The sequence below is a fragment of the Colius striatus genome, chromosome 1 (assembly GCF_028858725.1).
Source record: "Colius striatus isolate bColStr4 chromosome 1, bColStr4.1.hap1, whole genome shotgun sequence".
Classification (NCBI taxonomy): Eukaryota; Metazoa; Chordata; class Aves; order Coliiformes; family Coliidae; genus Colius; species Colius striatus.
The window spans coordinates 27,530,069-27,542,565 of record NC_084759.1 but is presented as its reverse complement, the minus strand read 5'-3'; the positions used below and the strand labels follow the sequence as shown (position 1 = coordinate 27,542,565).

General features: G+C 40.0%; 1 protein-coding gene across 1 annotated transcript; it reads right to left on the bottom strand.

Moving 5' to 3' along the window:
• Nucleotides 1–4,508: 4,508 nt before the first annotated feature.
• C1H13orf42 (chromosome 1 C13orf42 homolog) lies at nt 4,509–9,401 on the bottom strand. Its single transcript, XM_061995169.1, has 3 exons — nt 8,988–9,401; nt 5,583–5,730; nt 4,509–4,750 (listed from the first exon to the last, which is right to left on the bottom strand). The coding sequence occupies exons 1-3, from the start codon at nt 9,399–9,401 to the stop codon at nt 4,509–4,511; spliced, it is 804 nt and encodes a 267-aa protein (XP_061851153.1).
• Nucleotides 9,402–12,497: the final 3,096 nt, after the last annotated feature.

The following is a 12,497-nucleotide window of genomic DNA, read 5'->3' as shown; positions in this document are numbered from 1 at the left end:
CAATCTTGCCTTAAAAAAGATGGATAATTTTTTAATGTGACAAGCCTGATAGTGGAAAACTTTTCACCATGCACTAAATTACTGCTAATCAGGCAAGAGGCTCTACCCTCTGCTTCTCAGCACAGTCTGAAGTAGCTTGGTTGATATGTTCTGATTTTCCCTCAAAATTCTTTCAGAATATGTTTTTCTAGCCATTAAACTCGAGGTGAGTCAAGTCATTCCATTGACGTGATACAACTTGGTTCCACTTTACTTCATAGTTACAAATTTCAGAGTTACAGGCACAAAAAGTGGCAAAAGCTCACTAAACACATCTTCTGTGGCTGGCACTGGCCAGTTTTGTGCTGCTTTCATCTCCTTGATGGTCCTTCATCATTTCCATCACAAAAATGTAACAGGCACTTTTGAAGACACCCACTAGGTGCTAAACAATTTTTGGGGTTTTTATGTACTCCATTCAATCTGGAGCAGCAGATAACTATATAGCTTTGCTCTGCCTTACCTTGAAGGACTTCCTGCATTACTTAATGCAGCACTGACACCTGCCTTCACTATAACTTTATGGCACTGAAAGATTCAAACCAGATCATACATCTTGTCCAGCTGCCAACTTTCCATTAGCTGCCTGTATTTCTTCTGTTTCTGCCAAAGACACTTACAATTTCAGCTCTCTTACGTGCATCATGATTACACTGGGTTGCTCAACACAAAAGCATAACATGATTTTGAATCCCCCAGGGCATGATTTCTTCAACAGACTTCATCTCTCTTCAGTTACTGGATTCTTGTACAGTGTCTTTAGTTTCTCACAGACAGCTGTGGATGTAGTGTCAGAGAAATTCACAGCCAGAGCCCCTTCAGAGCCTGTATTCAGCAATGACACCAGCTAGAGGAGACTGAAATACCCCAGTACTTCTATTGAGATGGATTTGTAAAAAAAAACCAAACCAAAATAAGAGATGCTCTCCTAAAGAGCATCTCCTTTAGGAGATGCTCTCCTAAAGAGCATCTTGCCTATTACTCCGGTGCAGTCTGGGAAAGAGCTTTGGAGATCAGTGCCATGGAGAGTGCTCACACACAGTAGCCTTGATTGACAGAGCTCCTGGCTGATGTACTTCATCATCAAGGCCTGAGGGCATGACTGAAAGAGCTCACTAATAATCTCTACAAGGGATCTAGGTCATACAGAGTTCTGCCAGTCATTAATAATTATTCTGTATGATTTGCATTGTCAGAGCACCTATAGTAAGTGCTTAATTTCAATGTTGCTATGCCTGAAAATAACTGCGTGTTGCAGCAAGGTCACTTAGAGAGCCTACTGAAGGCAGATAGAGTCCCTTTAGTTTCCAAGCAGAGAGCTCTGCTTCCAAGGCCCTTGGGGGAACAATTCAGAGCAGACGAGTAGCTCCTTTGTAGGGCAACCAACTGCTCCTGCAAACTGCATGGAAAGCTGCCTAGAGTGAGTCAGTGTTAAGCAGACACATGATTCTTTCTTGGGGCAATACAGAAGGTGCTGTCATCCACACTAGTCCCTTCTCCAAGGAGGCAGTTAACACAGGGAATGAAAATGCTCCCCTTTCCTCTCTCCTGCTCCCTTTCTGCTCAGCTGCTCAATTCTAGCACAGATAGCACAAGACACATCTTCTGGGCCTGAACACTCAGCTCTCACCTCCCTAGAGAGTGCCCTGAGATGCTGAGGCCACTCTCCTTAGCTCTGTTGAAGCAGAGTCGTGTCCAGTGAGGAGCATGCAAGGACTAACATGCTAGAACGAGAAGGAAGATGCCTGCATTTATGGGATAGGAGGTACAAAATGTACTCAGAGGAAAAGCTGCTTTATTTTACTCTCTTAATTAAAAATTCCAAAGATGATAACAAGCTTGAAATGAGGTTTAAGAAAAGGAAAAATAAATAATCACAGAATCCAAATCCTATTCTCCCTCTCCGTCTCTTATTCATGAAACCAAATACATATTTCACACTGGAGTTTGTGTGCTGGACAGCAGAGGGAACCTTACCCTCTGCCACAAACAGATGACCAGAGATATCTCTGTTTAACAAGAACAGGAAAGAAGTTATGTGGAAGGTCATGCCGAAGCAGTCCAGTTCTGCACATCACAGTGTGTCCTTAAAACCATAGCAAAAAGAGCAGGTACTCCAATGAGTAAAACCTTGGCACTACAAAGATTAAGCACATTCCAGGGAAAACACCACTGGATCCTTTTCTTCTTCCTTCAGCAGATTTTTAGTCATGCACATGCCTAGTTCTGTTATAGTAACTCAAAAAGATGGTGAGATTTTCCGTCAGCATCCATCCATGTTGCAGATTGTAGAAGAGAGCAGACACCAAAAATGTTCCTCAGGAATTTCAGCATGAGCTTCTGCTTGGAGTATGTCTTCAGGGTGACACATTTGCCAAAAATGTGCAGTTTTGAGCACTGTCCTCCTTCTCTCACACATGCAGAGCTGCATCCTTGAGGCATGCCAGGAATTAAGGGTGCGTTTGGAGCATGTTGTGCTCTGGCTATCTGACCTGGTTGAATGGCCTTATGTGATCATATGTCAAAGGCAGAACAGTTTTAAGGACTGTTATGATATCCAGTTCAGGGCAATCAGGACAGTACTGGGGAGGTACAAAGGCAGCAGAACCCTGTAGGGAATACAGACCATGAGAAACACCAACAGTCGGGAAACAAGATGTAGACCTTCATTTAAACTCTTCATAACTATATGTCAATGTTGCTGTTTAAACTGGTCATTTTCAAGAGAACATAGACTAGATGAAGAAGGGCAAAACCAGCAGAATTAAAGTGCTACAGAAACAATTCATCTCTCCCCTTCATGAACACCAATAGAAAAAGAAACAAAATGTTTTAATCAACCAGGAGATGACAGCTCTGAATGGAGAAACATATGTTTTGGCACTCTCCTATCTCATGACAGAAAGTGTCCTAGACCAGTGAGACTGGAGAAACGTATTTCCACCTTGTGGCAGAAAAGCTGTTTGAATAACTCAGTCACAAAAACTAGGAACACAAGTCGACAGGAAGAATTGCCACCTGCCAAATGTTCCCTGTGGTAGGCACAAGGTTTATGAAGCTTATGATGGGATTATATTGTTGGCCATTGCCTTAGGAAATGTATCCAAGACTGGACACAAAAACTACTCAACATAGAAACAAGAAACCACCACTGAATAATCAGCTGGTCATAACAGTGTTGTCATAATCCACCTGTCACAGTGAACCACCAATTGAAAATCAGATGAAAAAAATTAGAATAAGCAAAGGCTTGATCCCAAACTCAGCAAGTTCTTAAGACAAAGCATGAGCAGAGGTAAGTGGCTCAGACTGATGCCTGTGATATGAATAGTATTGGCCTGGGCATGGGCTAGTAATTCCATAGGGTACTATCTCCTTGTCACTTTCTATGCACTGTTACATTGCTGTACGTTAGTAAATCAGGCATACTATGAGTTTAACCATTCCAAGTATCACATGGAAGACATATCACCGCTAACATGAAAAAGCCTGAAGATGAACACTTCTAGAAAGAATTCTTTCTAATACATAGTCTTTCACGATGAAGTAGCAGAATTCCAAATACTGGGTATAATCTAAAGCTGATACAGTGGATTTGTCTGTGAATTGTCTTTTGCCTTTGGGAACAACCTTTGCTCCGATTTATTCACAAAGAGTTCTTCTCCAAGACATTAAACTTTTCTCATGTATACTAGGATGTTTAGATTCAGCAACTGAGTGTTCAAATGCATGAAAATGAGATGGCAGTGTAACCATATGAAAAAATGTGTATACATTTTTGTACATAGTGAATCCTTGGATGTTGTATCCAAGGACATAACCATTCTCAATAGCAAGCAGAGTAAAAAATTGTGGGTTTTTTCCAAAGTACACTGGAGCAATTCCCCTGGACAAAGGTTCCTAACGTTGATCCTTCCACCGTAGTTTTTCTGCATGTATCCCGTCCTGCTTGTACCTCAGTGCTGCTATATGCTCTCAGATTACAGAGTTAATGATGGCACACACAGATTTTCACATGCAGAAAAAGAATAAAATCCTGCTTCAGTGCTCGGACGTTGGAAATATTGGTTCAAAAGACCCAACATATTCACTGAATTGCTTGAACTGCTTTGTGTTACTGAAGCCAGAAGAAAGCTTACTGCTCCAGGCAATATCTGAACCATTGTTTTCAATAACAGCACTAGAAAATATATTTGTCAAGTTGGAGTTCCCCCCAAGCTGAATGACAAAGCAGTGTTGTTAGGCACAATGAACTCGATGAGCTAAACCCTCATATGAGTCCAACGTTGGAACAGCCATGGCTTAAAATATGTCCCACACAAAGAGCCTTCAGTGACTGCACACATCACTTCTAGAGCATAAGAGATGGATCAGAGGCAACAAAGAAAGAAAGAAAGAAAGAAAAAAAAGGCAAGTCTTACATGCCCTATTTCACAAATTCTGCCTTCAACTGAAGAGGGAATATGCTTTCAATATTCTTTCTTACGTGTTTTGGGCTTAAATTTTAAAGTGCTATATGCCCCCTCCACAGCTTTGGGCAAGTACATGGGATGTCTTTCCAACCTCTTCCTAGAGCCAGTGGTTCTCCGCTGGCTGTTTCTTTGAGACTGGTTTCCAGCCTTTGCTGCTTGGGCATTATCTTGTGAGTATCTCCGAGGAGCACGAAGGATCCAGTTTGAATGTAAACTGTGTTCACGTGTGCTGGTAGCAACTGGAAGACAGAAGATAATCTAGCATTAACAGTTTGCCAGTGGTATTTTCACATGCACAGTGAGAGAATAGGGTGTCTGTTTTGTCCTTTCTGAGAAAACCTGGTTTCCCTGTAGGATGTTGCTTCGGGTGAGATTCATCATTTATCTAGTATTTCAATGCCTTCAGTGTAAATACATATGCCAGAGCTAGTCCCTTTATACACACTTCTTGGGCACAGCTAATCCAACCTGTTTCAGATGTGCACTTTAGCCTAGAAAAAGGAGACAAACGTCTGTTTCTCTCCACTGATTGTACAGGATAGATGATGAGCTCAGATGGGCACATCTTTATTTAGTTGGGCAATCCCATCTTTTCTGTTATAAATGTACTATTATTTAGCATAATCTCTAAATTACTTCTGGTTTTGGTTTGTTGGGTTTTTCTGCTAGTCCAAGAGAAAACATACAGACATCTTCCAATGAGAAAAAGGAAAAACAAGTGAAGAAAAAAAATCTTCATATTTTTTATAGCTCTCCTTCAAAGACAGCTTGAGGTAGAGATGTAAGGGCAGAACGCAGCCCTGAGCAGAAGATGAGCATTGCCCCAGCACTATGCACATTACGTTTGCTCACGTAATGGCCACACATAAAATAGTTGTACTTTTTCAGTAGGAAACAAGCAATGTATTACTTTAGTTTCATATACTGCATGTAATGGTCCTAGATTTGGTAAACAAATATTGGAGGAAAACTGTGTCCATTAAACAAACAAACAAACCAATACCACATCTCCCTCTACCCTCTGCATACCAAGAAAAAAAAAAATCATATTTTGTCTGGTTTATACTGCACCATCAAAATCAACATCCACATTTGGCAGATCCACATCAGGAACTCTCCGGCATCGCTCTGAATCCAGGTCTGCGATAACAGAGTCAAAGAAAGCTATTGCTTCTCTTACATCTGTACCGGACTGTGGGCCTTTTCTCTCCACGGATGCCTGTTGATCAGACAGGGGGTGAAGAGTTATCTAAAGGTTGGGTCAATTACTTCTTAATGAGCAAACTGTATAAGGAAGGTGCAAAAATTGTATTGGGTTCCATACTTCAAGCCATTAGAAAAGGACATGGGTCCAGACTACTCCACAGACTGCAATTATCAAAGAAAACTGGACAGTAGTCCAACAAACATCTATCTTGTTTGCTCCATACCAAACTTCTTCCATGGGGGCATTGCCAGCCAGGTGTTATAAAGTCCCTCAGAACAGATCATTTAATCAGACGGCTAAGTGACAGCTGGATTTCGTGGCCAAATTTATTCTACCTAGCAGTATGCATCTAAAAAGACACACATTAGAATTGTGGTCATGCAGGGTTAGTTCTGCATTTAATGCAGGATTCCAGTACCTTCAGAAGATGATTCAGGACTTAGGTAAGCTGAATTCCCCTCTACAGGCAGCTCTTTCTGCTAGCTGCAGAGGGATTGTGGGGTAACTTACTTTCTAATTAAAATGCCTAGGTTAGGTGAAATGAATGCAGATCTAAATAGTTAAAGTCTTTTTTTAAATGGAAAAAGGTCCATGTGTGCTAAAAGATGAGTCATTCAACACTGTGATAATTCCCAAAGAAAAGCCACAAGTTTTAAAATCCAGAGCATGTCTTGAGAGGGGGGAAGCAAATGCTGGTATAAATGCTGAAGCAGTCATAAAGCCTGGATCAGCAATGCTGTAGGTCTATATGGGATGAATATTTCCTGCCAGGCTCCACCTAATGAAGGGCCACATATTGTCCTTGCCAATCCAACTTATGTGTATTGCCAGGCAGCAATACCAACTGAGAAAACTGGGTTTCAAATATGCAAGCATATGATACATGCTCTATCATATCTCTGAAGGAGCAGCTTGTTCCTAGTTCTGTGGAGGCAGAGAGATAAACTCGCTTATTCCCCTCCTGACATTATGGGTTGATTGACATCCTCAGAAGAGCTAAAAGAGAGCTACTACCACACATCTACTGAAAATAGTGACTATTACGACTAAGCCTTTAATGGTTAAAAGACATTTTAAAGAAATATCTAAGTACATCCAGCATCCGACCCACTTCTCTATTCTTTTCCTTCACTAGACCTGAGCAGCAAGTTTTGAATCTGCAATTAGACTAGAGTCCAGGTCCTAGGGATCTTTGAATTAAAACTCCCATGAGGACCAGACTGTCTGGACAAAGTAACTTCCCTTTAATCATGTAGCAGGGAGGAGAAAGAAATTAATTTCCACTGGCAGGTAATTTAATCCAAACAGGTAATTAGGGACAAAACCATTCAAGTCTCAAAATAAGACACACCTTGCAATCTGTGAACACAAAATTTACAGCTAGGAAGCTGAGAATTCCGACCGTTCTAGAAGTTCTCTTGACCTCTCCCTAATTTTTGCAAAGCCAAGACTGCACAGCTGTGATCCTTCCATTTGTGTTAGCATGAATAACTCATGTGGGTGACATATCCTGCTGATGTCCCTGTCTGTTCCTAAGGTGACAGCTCATGGAATCAGAATGCCAACTAGTACCAGCACTGTTAATACATATGAGCTAGCTGGCCACCATCAGATGACAGCACTCGGACTCAGCTTCTGCGATATTAACTTGTCTGGCGAAAGCAAGTTAAGCTTTTTCTTAAGTTTTACTTTCAGTGGCAAAATCTCAGAAATTCACAAACGTGCACGAAGCCTAGATGTGCAGAACCTCTCTCCCAGCCTCCTTGTCCATCAATCTTTTTGCACTCATTTTTTCCCACATGACTGTTTTTTAGTCGTGTACTGCTCCACCACATCATTGCTCAGCTCATCAGGGAACCAGCATGCTGTAAATCTCCTCTGCCTCAAGTCAATTTTTGTGTGACAGTGCAGAAAGTCAGTTCACAGACTGTAAAATGCTGAAATTTGTCTCCTGGCACCTGACACCACCATGCTGTCCTCCTATATCTCAATCATTCTCTTTGGATGTTTCCCTGGCCCTAAATAACCATGTCTTTCTGAAAAATATTCAGCCCACTGAGCTGAATATTGTTTCCTACTATTATTCCTAGCTTCTGTCACTGTTCAAAGCATTCAAAGATGACATAAAGCCTAAAAAAAGAGAACAAATGAAAAATCCCACTGCCTGAATGAGTATTAGATCAAAATATAAAATTTAAAAATGTGTTATCTAGTCCTAAGTATGTGAGCCTTGTATTTTGGTTAAGCAATGCCTGCAGTAGAGCTCAGCTTTAGTCATTCTGACATTCTGCTGTGATAGTACATCTAAATGTAGCAACAACTGTATTTATTAGGCCAGCAATAACCTGGCCTAATCACGAGCCATGCATCCCTTCTTCCTATCATCCCCATTATTATCCAGGTTAAAGATTGCACTAGGTAACCATATTTGTAGTCATGTTACCTGAATAGGTTACTCCACCTGATGCAATCCTTTCCTTTGTCTTCACTGAACCAAATCTAGATTCCAATTAACCACTGAACTGTCTAGTGACATACAATCTATAAACTGCAACCAGAAAGAAGCTTTGCAGAGCTTCTCTGCAGAATACACAGAAATAGTCTGCACTAAAGATGACATTTCAGTTTTATTTTTGTGGTATCATTACTGTAAAGGATGAAGAATTACACTGTCTCAAAATGACCTGTCACCTTATTAATGAACAGGGAAAGGAACCTCTAAAAATTCCTCAAGCCCTACAGTCTATCAGTGGAGTGTGCAATGATGCAAAATGTTATCACTGACCACCTATTTGACCACCCAGGAAAAAAAACCCCGTTTGTTTCAATGAATTTACAATTATTTTGTTTAAGTATTTTTACGTCAATAAAAAGACTGTCAGTAAACATAGAGAATGCTGTGCCTTGTCAGTCACTAGCAGCTGTAAATAGTGGAGAACTCTGAGCCATTTGAGTAGCCTGTCAGAGTGTTGAGAGAACAGCTCGGTCTTTACTAGCACATTTTCGGATACTTCTTATATTCTCATACTTCTTTCTTTCTCCCGTTTTCTCTCTCCCCACACAAATATAGTCATATACATTTCTTTCCTCTATCAGTCATTCATACTCAATTTCACGCTCCTCAAAGAGACTCTTAAGGTATTTAACATAATTTAAAATGTAAAAAGACAACTGCCTGAGACCAGTAAAGCAGAAAATCAACATGGGTCATACAGGTAACTGCTTCATGGCTTAGGACCAAGAATATGGTAAAAGTTCATAGGATTTACCTTAGAAGATTCTTTGGAAGGAAGTGGAAGAAATGACTTATTTCCAGATTTGGATGATTTTGTGGATGTTGGAGAATCTGCAGCCATATGCATGGCTTTCAAATTATTGATGTTGTCAAGATATTTTTTCCTCAAGGCTAACAGATCCTGTAAGTACTTCAAGCAGTCCTGAGTCTTAGAGTACATCCAGTCTCTGTCTTCATCTTTTGTCTGGAAACAAGAGTCAATGCTGGTTGTACTTCTGCATTTTTTAATTGGTTCATTAACTTTTTCCTGCTCACTTCCAAGCACATACATAGAAGTGCTGCGGATCAGTCTCACTGCAGAACCTGTGCCATCACAGTAAGGGATGTCATCTGCCACATTTCTTCTGTGGGAATTGGGATGAAATATAGAATGGATCTTTTTGAACATAGTGTGTCACTTCCTTCCCTTTATACCTTTTCTTTTCAGCTCCTTAATTTAATTTTAGGTTTGGTAATCGGCAGCTGCTACTGTTGCCCTCAGCAGAGAGATGATTTTGCTACTCACTGTTGTGAGGAGAAAAAGAATCCGTATTGTCACACAGATTGCTTTCAGTTTAACACCTTGTGAAGAGCATGACAGTAATGCAGAAGTGTGTTTTCTATTCCATTTGCTCCAGTTAAACAGCTTTGTCCATTCCTCGGTTCAGAATGTAGCACAGGAGGCCACATACCACGCTTTGACCTTTTATTTGTCCTCTGCTGCACATGAAACACCATCAGTATTGAGGTCGAAACTCCCCCCGCCGCCCTTCCTCTGCGCCGCTGTCCCCGTCCCCGTCCCGGTCCCGGTCCCGGTCTCCGTCCGGCGTACGGCACGGGCGCTGTCCGTGGTTCTGAACTGCACCTCTCCCCTCTTACCGCCTGCCGCCCGCAGCCCCGAGCCGGATGCTTTTTGAGGGGGACAGTTTGTTGAGATCAGCCTGTCCAGGCACAAAAGCCTGTGTGGAAAAAGTAGGTTGTGTCAGGCGGAGTTCGGCTATTGAAAGAGTTCACTCTGGGTTTCACCCAACTGTAACTAGGAGATGGCTATAGCTACCTGATACCAGAGAACTACTGGGAATAAAGTGGATTCAGATGTCAGGCTCTATTACACTCAATACAAAGATGGTCTGTGTAAGGGATGCTGTAAAATAAAATACTTTTCCAAAGTACTCATCTGGCAAAATATTGCAAACAGAAAACACTGAATCTGTACCTTTCCACACTAGTTTTTCTCCCAGATTAATGCAGACACTTTTTTTGATGACTGGATTTTGGCTGAAAGCTACTAAAAACATTGACTATTGCTGGCATATTTTGAGCATTGCTAGTATTTGTGACCGTGTGACAAGATGATCTATGCTTTAGAGATAAGTGGCGAATGTGGTCAGTTCTCATGACTAAGCCAACCAAAAACATTTTTAAAAAGAAGCAGGAATATCCAGATTTATCATGTCCAAAAGAGTTTTCACAATTAGTCCTGTCAAGCATTGAGTGCCTAGGAAAGTAATTATTTTGAAAGCCAATGGATACCACCCTGCAAACTGATGAGAAAATTTCTGCTAGTGCCAACTGAAAGTTTTAACATCCCAAAGAGTTGTAGGATCTCAAGAGGAAGGATAATTTTTGATATAAATTTACATCCATTCCTTCGGGAACTGTTTTACTGGATACTAAACATACACCACAAACCTTTTTGAAATACGTACTTTTTTCTTCTTGCTTATAGCTGAAGTTGAAATGTCCTTATAATACAACTAAAAATTAAGACTTTTACCCTTTTTCAGCCTTCTAATAATAGTATAGACATGAATCCAACTGAAGTGCAGAGCAGCCTATAGATTTTTCTGAAAGACATTCAATTGCTTGAGATCTAGTGCTTGCATAGAGGTAGTCTATTTTTAATTATCTCCTAAATCTTACTCAATTCCACAGCTAGGTAATAGATTAAGGTGAATTTGTGCTAGCACAGATCATTAGAAAAATGAAAGAAGATGAGATGTATGCTCAAAATTACATGTCTGACATGTCATCAACTGTAGAATAATAATTCCAAATCAACTGGAGAATAATGGTCATCAACTGTAGAATAATAATTCCATCTATAGATTGATTTCATTTTCAGAGCAAAATGCTACAAGGAGATGTTAATTTATTGTACTGAACACATGAGGAAATATCTGTCACCATGATTCTAGACACTGTGTTTACTATCAAATTTATGAAAATCAGATTGTTCCAGAATAATCCTATTAAGAATTACTTAGATATTCTACACAGGATACTTATCTTTGATTAAAAGCATGATACAATACCAGTGAGCCTCAGAGAGGCGCTCTAAGTGACTTCATAGTCATCACGAAATCCGTGACTCAAGAAAATCAGTGGGAGTGCAAGGCATTCTTGAAAAGGAGATGAGTCAGTAAAGTCAATAGGTACTCCACTGAGCAACTGCTTACAGCATCAGCCATTGCCTTTCAACAGCAGATTGATTTCTAAGCAGATTGATTTCTAAGCGGATCTGGACCACATGGGAAAGCACAAACAAACAAACAAAACAATAAAAAAACAACCCTCAAGATTCCGTTCATGAAACCACAGAAAACGATACATCTGTGAAGAGTAAATGTCATGATGTGCATTATGATTTCAAAAACATTTCTTTTGAGAAGTTTCTCAATTTCAAGCATTTTCATTACAAATGTTTTAAAAAGCTTGCAGGACCATGTTCTTTGTGCCAATGTTAGTGGGGTGCCCATTATTCACAGTGGCTTTAAAATAAGGAAAGATTAACAATAAGACAATAGAGAAGCTGCATTATATACTAGAATTTCTTCCGGAGTAATAAAGGATTATTTACAATTGTGTTAGGCATTAATATTTTATTCTATGCATTGGTTCTGGGCAGTGGGATTGCAAAATCTTCCTCTCTTACTGTAAAAATTAGTACTAATTGGTTTTCTTCAGTTTCTCTACTGTAATTTAAATAGTTCCATGGATTTAGAAAGCTAAAGAACAAAATAATGAATATCTTTTGAGGTCACAAATATCTCTAGTGTGTTTTGTGAGAAGGGGAATGACCTACACCTTTTGAAGATATTTTCCTATAATTTCAATGTCTTTGTATTGAAACATATTCCTTGAGTATATTTCTTTATATTTCTTTTTCTTTCATATTTCTTTATTTATTTGTATCAAACTCTGTCCCCCATGTACCCGTTAGTGTCCTTATTTAAGGAAATAGCAAGACAATTATAATTCAGTCACCACAGATCACAGGTCTCTTCTCCAGTGTTACTCCTGGGCATTGAATATGCTACTGCTATCTAAGACTGCTGGTAATTAAAAACCAAGGTCTTATTCGAGAATAATTTCCTTTTGCACAAAGACACTCAGCAAATGGCAAATGTGCTTCAAGAATACTCAGTCCCTTAATTCCAAGTACCAAATTCACAGGCAGCTATTAAATCATAAATAAAGACCTCCCAAAGAAGGATCTTGTGAG